We start from the raw sequence: 22,236 nt of genomic DNA, 5'->3' as shown, positions 1-22,236 counted from the left end.
AAAATTTTGATAATTTACTGAGTAATATGGGAAATAAGATAAATAGAAAACTGATTACAGGTCGTGACCTAATTAATTGAAAATAGATCACTCTTTAAAAAAAAAAAAAAAAAAGATCAGTTCTACTATAATTGGCAAGTACTAGATCGACTTAATCGGTGCTGTAAGTTTTGCTTTCCTATAGAAATAACGTGTCCGCGTTCTTGTCGTGATGTAAACTTTTACATAAAATACTCGTGCCATAGTTGTCGAATCGAATATAATACAAATGTTTTGCGCAATATTGTTGGGTCTGCAAAATAATATATATTTTTTTTTTTTTGGAGTGTTTTTTTCCGAAAGAAAATCTGTTCTAAGGCTTTTGTATATATACAATATAAATGATTACTAATCGTGAATATAAAGAGATTAAACGTGCTGCATAGACAAATAAAAAAAAAAAAGAATCACTTGAGAAAAGAAATTTAAAAAAAAAAATTATATAAATATATAATAGATAAGAAAAGGATCAAAGCAAATTTAACAAAAAAAAAAAAATATATATATATATATATATCTATATTGTCCATTTAATCGGATTGACTTTATAAACTATAAAGGCACGAGTTATTTTCTGCTTTTATATACATCACGAGAAGAGACACGTAATCATTGATTTTTTTTTTTTTTTTTTTGCGTAATACGTCCGTGCGGATCTATATTATAGTAAAGTGGTCCAGCTGAACTCTATATCAGCATCCACATCAATATCTATAAGATTTATCTCTATAAATCACTGTAGGTTTTTGCCCTGTGGGCAAATTTTGTCAGATTATATTTTATCCTTTTTTGGGAGGGGGGAAAATTAAAAATTTTTTTTCGAAATTTTTAAACCTCATTAATATCGATAAGTGTCAAATGTAATTGTAGTTTTTTTTCAATTAGTCTATTAACGTAAAATAATCACTAATTGTATAGAATAAATAAATTTATTTTATAACTAAAAATATCGACAGTAATCGATTTATATATCGATTAATCTCGATATAAATCGATATATCGATCAACATTTAGTAATATCGATATCGATTAATATCAATATTACTTGATATAATGCTCAATATATCGATATATCGATCACTATCTATATTACTAGATATATCGATTAAAATCGATAGTACTAGGTATATCGATGTAAATTGATATATATAGTAATATTGATTCGATATTGATCGATATAAATCTGTATATCGATTAACGTCGATATTACTAAATATATCGATATTGATCGATATAAATCTGTATATCGATTAACGTCGATATTACTAAATATATCGATTCATATCGATGAAAATCAATATATCGATTAATTTCGATTTATATCGATTTATATCGATTAATAACGATTAATATCGATTAATATCGATTAATATCGATTAATAACGATTAATATCGATTAATATCGATTAATATCGATTAATATCGATTAATAGATAAAAACAGTTTTGTAATATAGTACGAAAAAAATGGTTTTAAATAAAAAAAAAATTGTACTTAAAATTCCTTCGTCTTTTCCACGTGATTATAAATATAAAGTCACGTGTATATCTTATAAAAATTTTTCTACAATACGTAATCGGCAATAAATTTTCGTAATATTCGAAATATGTAGTCAAGTTTGTTTTATCAAACATCAATATCAAAAGTATATTAGCATCAATATTATACAATTATTTTTATTATTATTCTCACGTAACTTGCATCTTAAAATTTTAACCCTAAAGGCACACACACTGTCTTTAAAAAAAAAAAAAAAAAAAAAAAAAAAAATATTTCAAAATAATGATTTTCTTTTGATCGAACTTTCGATAAATAATTGATACAGTTTTAATACCGGTATATATCAATATACTATATACACAAGAGAGAAAGAAAGAGCATGATAACGATTTGTTTTAATTGTCAGATTGCGTCAGATTTGTATTTATACCGGTTTTCGGTTCAAATAATGCGTATACCCAGGAGTCACATATATTTATTCAATATAGGTATTTTTGTATATATATATATACTTTCACAAAATGACAAGTGTGCATTTTTTTTTATCAAAACAATTCTATATAATACTTTTTATAATGATAAATCTTTGTTTCTGATTATTAATAATACATTAAATCATGGTAATAAGTTACTAAAACTATTTACAAATAATGGTAATTCACTGTAAATATTGGTAAATTATGGTAACTTCCTGTAAATATTAATAAATTATGGTAAGTTACTTTAAAGATAGGTATATTACAGTAATCCACCGTAAATACTGGTAAATTGTGGCGACTCACTGCAAATACTAGTAAATTGTGGTAACTCATTTACTTGTTGTAAATACTAGTAAATTATGGTAACTTACTGTAAATACTGGTAAATTGTGGTAAATTACTGTAAATAATGGTAAATTGTGTTAACTCACTGTAAATAGTCGTAAATTATGTTAACCTACTATCAAGTCTGGTAAATTATAGTAACTTCCTGTAAATATTAATAAATTATGGTAAGTTACTTTAAAGATAGGTATATTACAGTAATTCCCCGTAAATACTGGTAAATTGTGGTAACTCACTGCAAATACTAGTAAATCGTGGTAACTCATTTACTTGTTATAAATACTAGTAAATTATGGTAACTTACTGCAAATACTGGGAAATTGTGGTAAATTGTGATAAATAATGGTAAATTGTGTTAACTCACTGTAAATAGTGGTAAATTATGTTAACCTACTATCAAGTCTGGTAAATTATGGTAACTTATTGTAAATACTGGTATAGTGCTGTAAATTACTGTTATGGTAACTTACTGTAAATACTGGTAAATTACTGTAAATACTGGTAAATTACTGTAAATACTGGTAAATTACTGTAAATACTGGTAAATTAGGGCAACTTATTGTAAAAAACTGAAAAACTATGGTAACTTCCCACACAGCACAACATCTTACACCAGGCCTACAGCAGGCTTACATGTAAGGTTTGTAAGGTAACATCGTAAGCCCATAGTAGACTTACAGTAAACCTAAAATGTCCGCCTTACAGTAAGCTTACATGGTAGGGTCGAGGTAAGCTTACACGGTAAGGTCGAGGTAAGCTTACACGGTAAGGTCGAGGTAAGCTTACATGGTAGGGTCGAGGTAAGCTTACATGGTAGGGTCGAGGTAAGCTTACACGGTAAGGTCGAGGTAAGCTTATGAGTAAAGGCTGTGGTAAGGTTATTATTAAGTTGTAAGGTTGAGGTAAGGTTGTGGTAAGCTTACAAGGTAAGGCAAGTTATATTCAAATAATAATATTAATAATAAATAAATATTCAATAAAAAAATTTTTCTTTTGCCTTATTCTATTTTGGGAACCTATCATTTCGCAGAAAGTTTTGAAAACAAATTTGGGAGGAGTAGGATTCGAACCCGGGACCGAAGTATATACCTAACAACCTAACCAACTGAGCTAAACGGGGAACTGACAATGAGAAAAGTAATCTTGCTTTTAAGGAGTTGATTATCTTCTTGGTTCCACTTTAAAAGTAAGATTACTTTTCTCATTGTCAGTTCCCCGTTTAGCTCAGTTGGTTAGGTTGTTAGGTATATACTTCGGTCCCGGGTTCGAATCCTACTCCTCCCAAATTTGTTTTTAAAACTTTCTGCGAAATGATAGGTTCCCAAAATAGAATAAGGCAAAAGAAAAATTTTTTTATTGAATATTTATTTATTATTAATATTATTATTTGAATATAACTTGCCTTACCTTGTAAGCTTACCACAACCTTACCTCAACCTTACAACTTAATAATAACCTTACCACAGCCTTTACTCATAAGCTTACCTCGACCTTACCGTGTAAGCTTACCTCGACCCTACCATGTAAGCTTACCTCGACCCTACCATGTAAGCTTACCTCGACCTTACCGTGTAAGCTTACCTCGACCCTACCATGTAAGCTTACCTCGACCCTACCATGTAAGCTTACTGTAAGGCGGACATTTTAGGTTTACTGTAAGTCTACTATGGGCTTACGATGTTACCTTACAAACCTTACATGTAAGCCTGCTGTAGGCCTGGTGTAAGATGTTGTGCTGTGTGGGTTTTTGTAGAGTACTGGTAAACTATTGTGACTTACTGCAAAAACTGGTAAATTATGGTAACTTACAGTAAATAAAGGTAAATTACAATAATTCACTGTAAATGACGGTATTTTGACGTAAATACAGATAACTTAATGTACCTACAGTTAATTTATGGTAATTAACTGTAAATGATGGTATTTTATTGTAAATTTGGGTAAGTTATTGTAAATTCTATTAATTCATGGTAATTCACTGTAAATAGAGTTAAGTTATTTATAACTTACTATCAATAGAGATAAATTATGTTAATTTAATGAAAATAAGAGTGAATTATGTTAACTTAATGTAAATACTGTTAAATTATGGTAAACTAATGTAAATAACGGTAAATAATGGTAAATGACTCTAAATATTGAGAAAATATGGTAACCTACTGTAAATATAGTTAAATAATGTTTATTTCCTGTAAATACTGGTAAAATATGATAGCATATTGTAAATAGAGGTAACTTTACGTAAATACTGGTAACTTTACGCAAATACTGGTAACTTTACGTAAATACTGGTAACTTTACGTTAATACTGGTAAATCACTGTAAGTATAGGTAAATTAATGTAATTTGAAATTTATTTTGTAAAAAAAAATTTTTTTCCTATAAAAATGGCAAACTTTGATGAAGAAAGAAAGGTATCAGGCTTTTTGCAAAAGGTGGACGTTTTGAGAAAGAGAGACATATAGAGATAATCAGGTCGATAAGAAATTGAGTGGCGAAGTCGAGCCTCACTCGATGGTGTATATAATATATATATATATATATATATATATATATATACATTATCATATTTCGCAGGATCAGAACTCTTTTGATATTTGAGGGAGACTCGTGACTTACGAGGATCTTACGTGCGAGGATCGTGGGATACAAAGTTGGAATGCCATAGGGAGGTCGAGGTGCCTTTAAGTAATCCTCATGGACCAACAAAGATCGTGAGTGGGTGTTCCCCGCGTACTCGAGACAGTAGGGTGCACACATATTAAACAAGAGGCGTTTACAAAAAAAAAAAAAAAAAAAAAACATTAATCTTTCTTTTTTTTATTTTTAGGAAAAAACGAAAATTTTTTTTGTAATTCTTTTTTTAAGGAAAAAAATTTTTTTTTTTTGTAATTCTATTTTTTTTGCAAAATAAATTATTTTGAAATTCAATTTTATTTGTAAAATAAAAATTTTTTTGAAATTCAATTTTTTATTTGCAAATTAAATTTTTTTCCAAATTAATTTTTTGAAATTCAATTTTGTTTTGAATCATATTAAAATTAAATTAAAAATACTGAAATATATATTTTTTTTAATTTACATATAATTTTTTTTTTTCTATATATATGTAAAAAAAATTATTGATGTTGAATTTAAATTTTATTGCTGCATTTCAGAAAAAAAGGCTATGTCAAAATATTTTGGTATATACTGTAACACTCTACATTCAATAAAAATTCGTGAGAAAATTTTTTTTTTAAATTTTCGTAAGAGATTTCTCAAATGACAAATTGTATATTATAAATTTTTAGAAAAAAAAAGTGAAAAAAAACGGGTTTTTATTATTTTATTACAATTTTTTTTTTTAATTAGAACGCCTATACGAAATAACCCACTTTTTCTTTAAATTCCATTGAGTTTCAATTATCAAATTTTAGAAATGACTTTCTTTTTATATATAACACACACATATATATATATTGAAATAGTCTCATTTTGTACTTAAAATTCATATATATATATTTAATTGAAAATTTCTGTAATTTTGTATTTCAACACATTTTCAGTTTACAAGTTAATTGGAACGAAAATAAAAATGGAAGAGAATTTAAAAAAGAAAAAAAAAAAAACTATTTTAGCCTTTTTCATGGAATTTTTCACACAAGGATAATGTGATTTTAAATGTCGGCAAAATAAAGAGAAAAATAATTGTAAATCTAAGCAACTATTACGAAAGACAAAACAATGAAGTTAATATAATTATAAAAATTCTAATGTGGAATTGATTTAAAACTTTCGTTAAATTGTTATTCAAAAAAAAAAAAAAAATTAAAAATTTCCAAAAAAAAATTTTAACTCATTTAAAAAGAAAAATTATAAAAAAAAACAGTTTTTTTTTAAAACAGTTAAAATTTTTGAGAAATTTTAATTTTTAACTCTCTCTCTAGCTTATAGAAATTTTTTTCAAATTAATTAAAATTTTTGATAATTTTTGCTCTTATATTGGAGAAAAATTTACCAAAATTTCAAATTAATCAAATAAATTTTATACTCATAAATTGAGATGAAAACGGATTTTTTTTCTATATTAGAAGAATTTTTATATAAACAAAATTTCAATGCACAGAATTTTTATTTGTCAGAATTTTTTTTTTTAACATAAATTATGCGTCTTCAAATTTTTTTTTGATTTACAAAATTAATTTTTTCAAAAATTTGCAATTTTTTTTTGGATAATGTCAATTTTGTGAAATTTTAATTTTTTCAACTACCTCTAGTTTTGAGAAATTTTTTTTCAAATTAATTAAAATTTTGAGGGTTTTTTTTTTTTTTTTTTTTGCTTTCATATATAAAAGAATTAAACAAAATTTTTAAATCAATTCCATTAGTAGAAATGTAAAATTTTTCCAAATTTAATCAAAAAAAAATTCTTCTAAATCAAAATTTTTGGGACTCTACCTCTAGTTTTGTAGAAATTTTTATCAAATAATTAAAAATTTTTGGGCAATTTTTTTTTATTTTTACTTTTCTATTATACGAAAACAATTTATCAAAAAAATTTCAAATTTATTCTGTCACTAAAATTTAAAAATTTTTCCAACTAAAATGAAATTTTTTTTTACAGAATCAAAATTTTTTACTTCTTATAATTTTGTTTTATATAATATTTGTTTTACTGTATTCAAAATTTTAGCTTTCCAAATTATTTTTTTTTTCACAAAAATTGTAATGTTTTAATTTATCAATATTGAAAATTAAATTTTTTTTAATCATCTTCAGTTTTTGTACAAAAATTTTTATCAAATAATTTAAAATTTTACAAATTTTTTACTTATGTATAAAAGAACAATTAACCAAAATTTTTAAATGAATCGAATAAATTTTTATTCTAATAAATTGATTAAACTTGAAAAAAAGAAAAAAAAATTGGATAAAATTAAGGTAAAATATAAATAATTGAATGATATTAAATTGACGTGTTAAGAATGATTAATATTGAAAAATGATACGTTTGGTCTTTTATTGAGTGAATTTGTGTATATATATATAAAATACAGAGTAAACTATATATATATATATATTGAATATTATGAGAAAATCACACGCCGTCATGTAAGACCTTTTCTTACGAAGTCTATATTATGTGGAATTAGTGGTAATTAATAAAAGCCAATCAAAAGCAATTACAGTTTACAAGATATGCATTTACCCCATAAATAACTTTTTCTTATATATATTTATTTCTATATAGTCGCGCAAAGGTCTTAAAGATTACATACTCGGATATTATTACGAATCGTGTCGCTACTATTTCATCCTGTACAATTTTTTAACATTAAAATTTTATTCGCACACAGTTATAAAATAACCGCCCACCAATATTTACATTTTTTTTTTTTTTTTACAATATTTACATTATCCTTTTTTCTTTTTTAAACCATTATTATAATTTTATTTTATTTATTTTTATAATTAAAAATCAAAAATTATTTTTTATTGATATAACAAACAACGAATCCAAGAATTAATAAAATAATAATAAAATTTTAATTTAAATATTATTTATTATTAATTAATTAAATTTTATTAAATTATTCATTATTATTATTATTATTATTATTATTATTATTATTATTATTATTATTATTATTATTATTATTATTATTATTATTATTATTTTTTTTTTGCGCAAGGGCAAGTATTATTATTATTATTATTATTATTATTATTATTCTTATTATTATTATTTTTTTTTTTTGCGCAAGGGCAAGTATTATTATTATTATTATTATTATTAATTATTAGTTTTTAAATATTGAAACTCTTGTATTTTTTTTTGCGAAATTTATTTAATTATATAATAACAATCACTGCTATAAATTCAGGGACAATGAAAAAAATTAAAATTAATTCTAATCATATATAAATTTTTTTTTTTCCCAAAAAAAAACACAAATTAGAAATATTTCCCAATTTTAAGACATTTTTTTTTTTTTTTTTTTTTTTTATCTATATTTTATGTCAAGGTTAATTTAATAAATTTTCATATGAATTTGAAATTTTTTTTTTTTTCAATTTATTCATGTAATAATAATACCTTATAAAAATAATGATAATAATATTTCCACATATTCATTTATTATCAGCAATTTTAAATGTATAAAGTTAGAAAAAAATTTTATTTTTTTTTTTTTATACTACACTTGTGTAAATATATAATTTTGTTGCGATAATATAATTTATTTATCTTCATTAATAATAATTACAGAGAAAAAAAAAAAAAAATTTCTCAATTGTATGGAATTTATTTATATATTTTTTTTTTTGGAAGAAGGTTGTCTGGCACGTGTGAAAGTAAATATATTTCTAAAAAGAATATTTTTTTTTATTACAGACTTGGCACGCGCCTCTCGTAATATTTACATTGAATATATATATATATATATTGAATCTTAACAGATTTTGATACGCAGGCAGAAAATGCGCGCGAGACTCTCGCAATTTAACAGAAACGAATTATTTTCTCGGCTGCAATTTGAAATAATAATAATAATAATAATAAAATAATAATAATAGTAGTAATAATAAAATAATAATAATAATAATAATAATAATAATGATAATAATAATAATAAAATAATAATAATAGTAATAATAAAATAATAATAATAATAATAATAACAATAATAATAATAATAGTAATAATAAAAAAATAATAATAATAAAAATTATAAAATTTTAAAAACCCGTAATAGTTACATTCTAAATTGTTTCATACAAGTTTCAAAACCAATTCAAACTAGTTCAAGACTATTTAAAACTAGTTTAAACATGTTTCAAATTCATTTTGAAAAAAGTGTTTAATACTAGTTCAAATATTTTTTTTTTCAAAAAACAAGTTTAATATTGTTTCAAAATTAGTTTAAAATTGTTAGAAAGAACTAGTTCAAAATGATTATAAACAAGATTCAAACTATTTCTAACTTGTTTAAAACGGTTTCAAAAACAAGTTTACAACTAGTTCCAAACAGTTTGAAACCAGTTTAAAGTATCTTTCTGAAATATATAAATAAAACTTTATTTTTTAAATGAAAACTAGTTCAAAACAGGTTTCAACAAGTTTAAAACTGTTTTAAACTTGTTCAAAACGGTTTAAAACCCGTTTAAAGTATCTTTCTGAAATATATATATATATAAATACATTTATTTAAAAAAAAAACTAGTTCAAAACAGGTTTTAACTAGTTTAAAACTGTTTCGAACTTGTTCCAAACGGCTTAAAACCAGTTTAAAACAGCTTTCTAATCATATAAATAAAACTAGTTTAATAAACTAGTTCAAAACGGTTTTAAACAAGTTTGAAACTGTTTCGTACTTGTTTCGTACTTGTTACATAACGGCCTCAAAATCAGTTTGGAACTGGTTTGGAACTAGTTCACAACTGTTTGAAACAAGTTTCTAAATTGTTCAAAATGGCTTCAAAACAAGTTTGAAACTGTTTCGAACTTGTTCCAAACGGCTTAAAAACCAGTTTGGAACTAGTTCAAAACGGTTTTAAACAAGTTTCAAACTATTTCGAACTTATTCAAAATGGTTTCAAAACAAGTTTACAACTAGTTCCAAACTGTTTGAAATCAGTTTAAAGTATCTTTCTGAAATATATATAAATAAAACTATTTTAAAAAACTGGTTCAAAACAGGTTTTAACAAGTTTGAAACTGTTTCGTACTTGTTCAAAACGGCTTCAAAACCAGTTTGGAACTGGTTTGGAATTAGTTTTAACCAGCTTTCCCCAATCATATAAATAAAATTAGATCAAAAACTAGTTTAAAATGGTTTTAAACAAGTTTAAAACTATTTCAAACTTGTTTAAAACGTCTTAAAAAAAGTTTATTACTGTTTTGAAACTTTTGTTTAAAACTGTTTGAAACAAATTTCTAACGGTTTTCTTTTTTGCGAATCATTTGAAGAATGGTATACAAAATTAGTCAAAAATTGTATAAAATAAATTTTCAAAACTAGTTCAAAATTGTTTTAAACAAGTTTTAAAACTATATTGACAGGATTGTATTTCGTAGAGGGGGCGCAGTGCCGAAACAAAACAAGAAAAAAACAAAAAAAAAAAATCAAAGCCATTTTCACACTCGTAACTTGTTTTATGTCTTTTATAGTTTTTTGCGCACACCAAACTTATTGTAACTGCTTTACAGCTCGTTCCATTGAATATTTTTTCTTTTATTTAATGTTAGGCTATTTCGCGAGAGAACATGCCAAGAGCTACTCTATATAAATATATATATATATGTGAAAACAGAAGAGAAGTACTTGACGAAAGACATATATAGTAAAAAAAAAAAATTTTTTTTTCCCCATAAAATAATAGGATTCACATAAATCATTTCTCTTGTGTTTTTCATATAATATTCAAATGGTGAAGAGAAGCTTTCCATTATGCAGTATTCAATTTTAAAATGTACTGAAAAAAAGAAATTTTTTATTTTTAAAATTTAAAAATTTTTTAATTTAAAAATTTTAAACGCTTCAAATGTTTAAATTAAAAAAAAAAATTTAATGCCTTTCAAATTATTGAATTTTTTTTTCTTATATTTCCAAACATTTTAAACTTTTGTAATTTTCTAAATTTAAAAAAAAATTGATTTAAAATTTCTAATTTTTTTTTTTTTTTGAAAATTTTCACTATTCAAATTTTTCACTATTTTTGTAATTTTATAATTTAAAAATTTAAGTTTATTTGAGAGTACATATTATAATATATAAATTTTATGAGCGTGTAAGGTACTTGACGAAAGGAATATGACTTTTCATAAATAATGGGAATCCCATAAATCATTTTCTTGTTTCAAACCATAAGAGACGTTATACTCCCATCCTATAAACTGAACTAGACTATTTATTACAAAAACAGTACTTACTTTAACCATGAAAAATCAAAACATACGTTTCCTATGATATACAACATGTATGAAATAAAAAATATAAAAAAAAAATTTTTTTTTTTCCACTACTATTAACTATCGATACTCGTCGATATATCGCAAATTCGATATTTTTCGATACTAATCGATAACTATCGATATCTATCGATACTTATTGATATATTTTGTAATTTCGATATATTTCGATATTTTTCGATATTAATCGATAACTGTCGATATATTTTATAATTTCGATATTTTTCGATACTAATCGATAACTATCGATACTTATTGATATATTTTGTAATTTCGATATATTTCGATATTTTTCGATATTAATCGATAACTATCGATATCTATCAATACTTATTGATATATTATGTAATTTCGATATATTTCGATATTTTTCGATATTTATCGATATTAATCGATAACTATCGATATATTTTATAATTTCGATATTTTTCGATACTAATCGATAACTATCGATATCTATCGATACTTATTAATATATTTTGTAATTTCGATATATTTCGATCTTTTTTCTATATTAATCGATAACTATCGATATATTTTATAATTTCGATATTTTTCGATACTAATCGATAGCTATCGATATCTATCGATACTTATTGATATATTTTGTAATTTCGATATATTTCGATATTTTTTCGATATTAATCGATAACTATCGATATATTTTATAATTTCGATATTTTTCAATAATAATCGATTTATATTGCAATCTCGATAACTATCGATACTTGTCGATATATTTTGCAACTTCAATATATTTTGTAACTTCGATATTTTTCAATTTCAATCGATATCTATCGATACTTGTCAATAGAAAACAATTTCGATACCAATATCGATAATTATAGATAGTTTTAAATAAATATTTTTTTTTTCATCTATTTAAATTTTACAAAAAAAAATTTATTTGTTTTATTTCATTATTTATTTTGTGTGTTAAATCATATTTATATATCGACTAAACTGTCAAAGTGTGTTTAAAAAAAAAATAAAAATTAATTGACAATAATATATCAATTTAATACTCATAAAATTATGTTAATGAAATTCATAAGTTGAAAAAAGAAAAAAATTTCTTCACTTCTTTTATATCTCGTGCATCGTAAACACTGAGTGTATATATATATGTGTATATATAAAGTCATGAATGCCAACATTGCTAAATGAAGATGTTTCACGTCCAGATCTCGAACAACGATTCTTTTTTTTTCTTCTTCTTTTTTCTTAACATGTATATTTTACCTGTCAAATTCATTCGAGAGGAACACGAAACGAAAATTCGAGATAATTATCTCTTCCCCCCCCCCTCTCTCTCTCTCTCTTACACACAAACTCAATTTAAAGATAATTACATTTCATCTTCCTCGTATCAAAATTTTATATATCACAATTTTTTTCCTTTCTATTTTTTTGCATCTTTAAATATCTATTTCTTAATGTTCGATAATCGATTATTTTTTCGCTTTTATTTCGATAGTAATCGATTCGGTAATTATCGAATTTTTCGAGAGTTTTCGATTCGGTAATAATCGAATTTTGATACTAATCGATACGGCAATAATCAAAATTCGATAGTTGTCGATTCGATAATAATCGATATAAATTGAATTTTGATAGTAATCGATTCGATAATAATCGATATAAGTCGAACTTCGATAGTAATCGATTCAATAGTAATCGAATTTCGATAGTAGTCGATTATGTAATAATCGAATTTCGATACTAATCGATAAGGTAATAATCGAACTTCGATACTAAACGATTCAATAATAATCGAATTTCAATATTAGTCGATTCGATAATAATCGAATTCCGATACTAATCGATAAGGTAATAATCGAACATCGATACTAAACGATTCAATAATAATCGAATTTCAATATTAGTCGATTCGATAATAATCGAATTCCGATAGTAATCGATTAAATAAAAATCGACTTTCGATAGATTTATCAACGATTAACTAAAAATTTAACATCAATTATATTAACGATATTAAAACTAATAAAATCGATATTTTTGAAATTGATATTTTATTCAAAAAATTTCCTCCAAGACAAATTAAAAAAATTTTTTTTTTTTTTATTTTAATTTTTAAAACGGAAGGAAAACTCAAGCAGAGAGAAAAAGATTTCTATTCATTGTGTTTGGTTTACAAATATTCACAATGTAATTGCTGGTCGTGTTCATTTTTTTTTCTTCTTCTTTTTTTTTTATTGTTCATTGTTTTCACTTTTGCCTTGATTTTGACTGATGTTTGCGAATAATATACTTTCTTTCTTGAAAGCATTGAACTTTGAAGGCCCCTTCTTAAATGTGTGTATACATTTTATAATATAATGTATACATGATTTCAAAATCCCACAGGATCTTGAGTGTCAAGACTCATCGTGATATGGACCACAGAGAGATGCAAACAAATACATCATTCTGATGTTCATCTCCCTGCATCTCCTCATATTTGCAATCACAGAATACTAATTTTAAAATACACACACAAAAAAAAAGAAAACAAAATAAATGAAATTATAATAAAAATATTTTTTTTTTCTATAAAATTAAAATTGAAGGAAAAAAATATTTATTTAAGACTATCGATAAATATCGAAGTTGCGATATATATATATATATATCAATAATTATTGTTAGTATTAAATTAGTATCGAAAAATATCTAAATTAAAAATTTTTCCATAAGTATCGATAGTAATCGATTAGAATCGATAGTAATCGATTAGAATCGATAGTAATCGATTTGAATCGATAGTAATCGATTTGAATCGATAGTAATCGATTACAATCGATAGTAATCGATTACAATCGATAGTAATCGATTACAATCGATAGTAATCGATTACAATCGATAGTAATCGATTACAATCGATAGTAATCGATTACAATCGATAGTAATCGATTACAATCGATAGTAATCGATTTAGTATCGAAAAATATCGATAAATATCGAGATTGTGATATAAATCAATTAATATCGAAAATTATCGAAATTGTAAAATATATCGATAAGCATCGATAATAGTAAATGTATCGATAAACATCGAAAATATCGATTAATATCGACATATTATTGTTATTTTGTTGAAAAATTTTTTTTGTATAAAATTGTCTATTTCAAAATTAGAAAATAATGACAATAAAGAGTTAATAATAATATATAGAGAAATAAGTTAAATTTGAAATTAATTTGCGATTTAACGATATATATATATATATATATATATATATATATATATATACAATATATTTATAATATATGGACAGGGTTTAAAGCGACGTGAACAATAATTTCTATACTAAATAACTTAGACATTGTGCGGTTGTGTAATTGTGTTCGAGGATGTATAATATATAACCCTTGTGAATGTTATACATTAAAAAAAAGCGAATAATTGTTGCTTGTGAAAAATGCGAATAAGGAATTCCCAGCTTTATAATAATATTACTTTTTAGGCTCAAACGTCCTTGCTTTATTGCTGACAAGTTTGTTTTCCTAGGTTTTTTTCTCCCTACTTTATTTCTAGTTTTTTTTCTACTTTTTTTTATTTATTTTTAATCAAAAGAGAAAGATTAATAAATAATTCAGTTTACTGATTTATTTTTAATTAGATAACTTGGAATTTTATTATTATTATTATTATTATTAGTCTTGTCTAAATTATTCAACATTCTCATAACGAAGAAAACTGGAAATTGCAAATTTTTTTTTTCAGAAAATGAAAAAAAAACTACGAAAGTACAAAATTAGAAAAGAATTTTTTAACTCGATTCTGTAATAATCGAATTTTGATTCGAGTCGTCTCGATAATAATCGAATTTTGACAGTAATCGATTCTATAATAATCGAATAGATAATAATCAAATTTCGATAGTTTTCGTTTCGATAATAATCGATATAAATCGAATATCAACATAAATCGATCTTCCATAGTAATCGATTCAGTAATAATCGAATTTCGAGCCTAGTCGATTCGATAATAATCGAATTTCGATAGTAATCGATTCAATAATAATCGAATTTCGAGCCTAGTCGATTCGATAATAATCGAATTTCGATAGTAATCGATTCAATAATAATCGAATTTCGAGCCTAGTCGATTCGATAATAATCGAATTTCGATAGTAATCGATTCTATAATAATCGAATCGATAATAATCGAATTTCGATAGTCGTCGACTCGATAATAATCGAATTGCGATACTAATCGATTTTAAAATAATCGTATTTCGATAGTAACCGATTCGATAGTAATCGATTGAAAAAAAAATCGAATTTCGATTCTGTTTTAATTTTTTCAGTTTTGCAATTTACCATTTTTTTTTGTTCAGAAGATGAAAAAAAAAATTAGAAAAGTATAAAATTAGAAGAAATTTTTTTTTTTTGTTATTTAAATTTTTGAAATTGTACCATATGTATTTGTGTGTGTGTATGTGTGACGGATAAGCATTCAATGACAGGAAATGAAAGCAAATAATTGCTATGCAAATAATAGTAGCGGATCTTTCCGTCTTTTCTGCTAGAGTGAACTGTTACAGAAAAAAAAATAAATAAAAAAAAAAATAAATCATCATCTTTACGTTGAGTCATAAGCTAATATATATATATATATGTATTATAAAAAAAAGAAAAGTACACACACATTAAGAAAAAAAAAATTTATCATCAATAATTTATATTCGCTTCACTATGAATAGTTTCTAAGAAAAAAAAAAAAATAATAATAATATTCTAATAAAAATTAATCATTTAAGATGTTAAAAATTATTATTTATAAAAAAATTTTTTCTTAATTATAAAATAAAAAAAAAAACATATAAATAACAAAAAAATTAATTTTAAACAATTATCAAAATTTATCAAAATTTTAAAATTTTACTCAAAAATAAAATATTAAATAAATATAATAATTTAAAATTAAAATAATAAATTCTTTTTCTGTTACCTTACACTAATAACTTACTTTTGATCATTAAACTAATTAATGAGCGAATTACGAAAAAGAGTTTATCATTTTCTTGTTTTTTCTTTTTTTTTTTTTTTTTTTTGAAGATGAAGAAAGGCCAAAAAATAAAAGGTTTATTATATATGAGGGGGACAAGGAAGGAAGAACTTGCGACTTTGAGAAAAGTGAAAGTCATGCGAATATATATATATATATAGATATATAAAAAATATATATATATATATATATATATAGATATATAAATCGACGTCCAGGATAAAAGAGTTCGAGTGAGTGAATGAGTGAAAGTGAGTTGCAATACCGAAGCGGGGTTCTTGAATCTGGAGCACGACTTGCATAATATCAGGACAGCAGCTGAAACAGTTTAAGGCGTTACTTGCGCATGCGCAAAAATTAGTACACGTTCAATTTCTTGAAAAAAAAATTATATATATATATATTTCACTTACATCCAAAACGCCCTTACAAATATATAAAAGAAAACACACTTCATATTGTGTATCATATTCCGTGACAATGTACTGATATATTTCATCATAATTTATTATACTTTATCAAACTGAATTACATTTTACCATATTGTATCATTAAATATAATAATTTATCCCATTTTTCATACTATATCATACAATATCATATTTATCATACAGTACCATATTGTATCATACAGTATCATACAGTACCATATTGTATCATACAGTATCATACAGTATCATACTGTATGATACTGTATGATACAATACGATACTGTATCATATTTCATATTGTATCATACAGTACCATAAGGTATCATTCACTGTCATACAGTATCATATTGTATCATATTTTATCATATATAATATTGTATCATATACTATCATACAGTATCATACTGTATCATATACTATCATACTGTATCATATTGTATCATATACTATCATACTGTATCATATTGTATCATATACTATCATACTGTATCATATTGTATCATAGAGTACAATAAAGTATCATACACTGTCATACAGTATCATATTTTATCATACAATATCATATTTTATCATACTGTATCATATATTATATTGTATCATACAGTATCATATTGTATCATATGTTATCATATATAATATTGTATCATATACTATCATACAGTATCATATGTTATCATATATAATATTGTATCATATACTATCATACAGTATCATACAATATCATACTGTATCATATACTATCATACGGTATCATACTGTATCATATACTATCATACAGTATCATACTGTATCATATTGTATCATAGAGTACAATAAGGTATCATACACTGTCATACAGTATCATATTTTATCATACAATATCATATTTTATCATACTGTATCATATATTATATTGTATCATACAGTATCATATTGTATCATATGTTATCATATATTATATTGTATCATATAGTATCATATTGTATCATATGTTATCATATATTATATTGTATCATACAGTATCATATTGTATCATATGTTATCATATATAATATTGTATCATATAGTATGATATTTTCTCATACTGTTTCATGCATCATTATAAATAGCAATTTTTGAAATGATTTTACAAAATTGGAAAATAGTGGACAAAGAATTATTTTCTTTAACACGGATCTCTTGCAAATGAATTAAAGTAAAAAAAAACACAAAAAAAGTGTTAGAATATAAATTACTTTTCAAAGGGACACTATCACTATGTATAAACGGATACATAAAGTAAAGTGAAAGAGATCAGAGGCGAAGGTGTTTTCTTGTTGGTGGTGTTAAAATAAAAATAAAAATAAAATGAAAAACAACGGACACACGATGTGGGAAAACGGAAGTTCACGTCCTTGGAAGATCATGGCCGCTTGAAAGTTCAATGGACCCAAAGAGAGTCTGTGTTTTACATATATATATAGATATATATATATATATAAATGTGGACAGTATTCCTCCGAAATTGGATCGGAGATATAGAGAGTGAGAAAGAGAGAGAGAGAGAGAAAACGGTGTTCCGACCTTGAAATCATTCGTGTCCTGGTTTCAAGGTCAGCGGGTTAACGAGCCTCACCCAATTGCTTCGTTGGTACCGCTGCCGCACAAATAAACGCCGCTGATTCAGTGAGAAATCTTCCCTGATGGATTCTCTTTCTATATATATATATATATATATATATATATATATATATATATATATATATATATATATTCAAAGGGCACACTTGCACCTTTCACTTTTTCTCTCGATGCGCGAGAATGTAACGATGATATTATATTGGATTTTGAATCCATTGTAATTCACACGATATCATTAGGTGATTCTTTAAAATCAATCTAAATATATATATATATATATATATATATGATATTAATTAATTATTTTATAAAAAAGAAAATTGAAAAATATTAATTATATGAAAAATTGTACTAATTTGTCTGTTAAAACAATTTATTAAATATGAAAATTCACTTTAAACTATTTTAAAACTATGTTGGAACTAGTTTAAAACTATTTTCAAACTATGTTGGTATATACTTTAAACTATTTTAAAATTATGTTTGGAAATACTTTAAAACTATTTTTAAATTATGTTTCAACATGAACACAATATGAAACTCGTTCCAATGTAGTTTCAAAATAGTTTTAAAATAGTTTCAATATGGTTTAAAAATAGTTTTTTTAACTAGTTCCAAATATAGTTTTAAAATAGTTTTTATCTAGTTTTAATATGATTTCAAAATGTTTTTAAACTAGTTTCAACATAGTTTTAAACTAGTTTAAAGCTAGTTCCAACATAGTTTTAAACTAGTTTAAATCTAGTTCCAACATAGTTTTAAACTAGTTTAAAGCTAGTTCCAACATAGTTTTAAACTAGTTTAAAGCTAGTTCCAATAGAGTTTTAAACTAGTTTAAAGCTAGTTCCAACATAGTTTTAAACTAGTTTAAAGCTAGTTCCAATATAGTTTTAAACTAGTTTAAAGCTAGTTCCAACATAGTTTTAAACTAGTTTAAAGCTAGTTCCAACATAGTTTTAAACTAGTTTAAAGCTAGTTCCAACATAGTTTTAAACTAGTTTAAAGCTAGTTCCAACGTAGTTTTAAACTAGTTTAAAGCTAGTTCCAACATAGTTTTAAACTAGTTTAAAGCTAGTTCCAACGTAGTTTTAAACTAGTTTAAAGCTAGTTCCAACATAGTTTTAAACTAGTTTAAAGCTAGTTCCAATAGAGTTTTAAACTAGTTTAAAGCTAGTTCCAATATAGTTTTAAATTAGTTTAAAGCTAGTTCCAATATAGTTTTGACATTAAAAGTTTGAGAATGAAAATTTTTTCAATTTCCCTGTGTGTGTATGTGTTATATTCAAGCATTTCTCTCTCAATACAGTACAGTAGTAAAAATTATGTACCAGAAGGAAAATATCGAAATTCCCATAGCAATGCAGTTTCATTATCTTCTTCCTATTCTTACAATTAGTCTAATCAGCTGACGCAATAACGGTGCGCGCATTTGTATACACATATGCATATAATATGTATCGCATCACGCTCCCTAACATCAACGTTGGCTAAATCCGTTATGTCTGTTATTAACTGCTTCGTAAGTTAATGATAATTACATAACAACTATAGTATATATATATATATATATATAAATTTTGCGTGAGTATATATATATATATATATATATATATATCAGTAGCTTGAGAAGTAAAGCGTGCGAATTTAGTGTTCATTTTACATCCCATATGTGTACATACTTCTTATAGGTACTACTCATTATAAAACAAATTGGCTCCTCTTCATTCAAATGCTTTCTTTTTTTTAAATTCCTTTTGTTTTTAAAATGAATACAAATTTTCAAATATTTTTTAAAAATAGTTTCAATCTTCTACATAGTTTGCAAAATTATTTTTATAACTAGTTCTAACATAGTTTTAGCATAGTTTTTAAAATAGTTACAAAATAGATTTAAAGCAGTTTTTAACTAGCTCTAACATAGTTTTAACATAATTTTCAAATACATTTTAAAACTAGTTTCAAAATAGTTTTAAATTAGTTTTTAATTATTACATTAAAATTCACTTATACAAATAGATATCATGTTGTATGCTACTGAAAAAATTGTACAAACTGTATATATATATATATATATATATAAAGAAACAAAAAAAAATGCAGTTTCAACTATATATATATATATATATATATATATATATATATACAGCTTTTCATAGAATAATTAATATATATTAATTAGGATTTGTGTGTAACAAGATTAAGGCACTTGTACCTAATTTTAATTAACATTCATCTTTAGTGGTGCGTAAATACGGACATTTTTGTCGATTTATTTTTATATATATAAATAAATGCAATTTACTATACTATATTGTGCAACAAGTTAGTAATCCATGAAAATCTCTGTGTTCATTTTATCTCAATAGTGCATTAGCATTAATTTTTTTTTGCATTAATATTTCTATTTTATCTTTTTCTTGAAATTTTTTTTTATTCGTCACATTGCATACCTTTTGCAACTTGCATTCTATTTTTTATTATGATATAATTTTATAATATGATACTATATGATATTATATGATACAGTATGATATAATATGATACTATATGATATAATATGATACTATATGATACTATATGATACTATATGATATAATAATACTATATGATACGGTATGATTTAGTATGATACAATATGATATAATATGATACTATATTATACGATACAGTATGATACATTATGGTTCTATGTACTGCAGTATGACATAATATGATACAGTATGATACTTTATAATATAATACTATGATACAATATTATAAAATATGATACTTTATGATACAATATGATATAATATGATACTATATTATACGATACAGTATGATACAGTATGATACAGTATGATACTTTATGATACAATATGATACTATGATACAATATTATTAAATATGATACTATATGATACTATGATACTATATGATACAATATGATACTATATGATACTATATGATATAATAATACTACATGATACGGTATGATTTAGTATGATAAAATATGATATGATGATACTATATTATACGATACAGTATGATACATTATGGTTCTATATGATGCAGTATGACATAATATGATACAGTATGATAATTTATGATACAATATGATACTATGATACAATATTATTAAATATGATACTATATGATACTATGATACTATATGATACTATATGATATAATAATACTACATGATACGGTATGATTTAGTATGATAAAATATGATATGATATGATACTATATTATACGATACAGTATGATACATTATGGTTCTATATGATGCAGTATGACATAATATGATACAGTATGATACTTTATGATACAATATAATACTATGATACAATATCATAATATATGATATATATGATTCTATATGATATAATATGATACAATATGATATAATGTAAAAGTTTAACTTTATATATATATTTAATTACTAAAATTTTTCCTTTTTGTTTTATTGCAGAATCTCAAAGGAACACACCGAGAAGTCCGCGCGCCAGTCGAAATGAAGGTGGACTTGAATTTGAATGTCCAGAGGAATTTGGCTACTATCCACATCCAAGAGATTGTACGCAATATTATGTTTGCGTTTTTGGTGGAGCATTGCTCGAATCATGCACTGGTGGCTTAATGTACAGGTGAGTTAAAAAAAAAAAAATAAACTTTCAAATTTTTAATTACATTAGATACCTGAATTTTTAATTCAGTATACCCACGAATTTAAATTACCCCTGATATCTTTATTTTCAATTAGGTACCATCAAATTTTTAAATTAGAAATTACAAAATTAAAATTAAATGACGTTATTTTTAAAATATCTGCGAATATATATATATATAGGAGTATTTACTTATAAATATATGTATATATACACAATGAATTGA

General features: G+C 24.0%; 1 protein-coding gene across 3 annotated transcripts in view; it reads left to right on the top strand.

The window, feature by feature from the left end:
• The window catches only part of LOC127289687 (uncharacterized), a 111,043-nt gene that overhangs the window by 54,339 nt on the left and 34,468 nt on the right, over window positions 1-22,236 (top strand). For all 3 annotated transcript variants that reach the window (XM_051317778.1, XM_051317779.1, XM_051317777.1), the window contains exon 2: window positions 21,815-21,989. In XM_051317778.1, coding sequence (XP_051173735.1) covers window positions 21,815-21,989 — 175 coding nt within the window. The remainder of the gene's footprint in view (window positions 1-21,814; window positions 21,990-22,236) is intronic.

The sequence above is a fragment of the Leptopilina boulardi genome, unplaced genomic scaffold, assembly GCF_019393585.1.
Source record: "Leptopilina boulardi isolate dan_hultmark-lab unplaced genomic scaffold, ZJU_Lbou_2.1 LbouV2_5, whole genome shotgun sequence".
Lineage (NCBI taxonomy): Eukaryota > Metazoa > Arthropoda > Insecta > Hymenoptera > Figitidae > Leptopilina > Leptopilina boulardi.
Note: the sequence above shows the minus strand (reverse complement) of the source record. Positions and strands in the feature narration are given on the sequence as shown.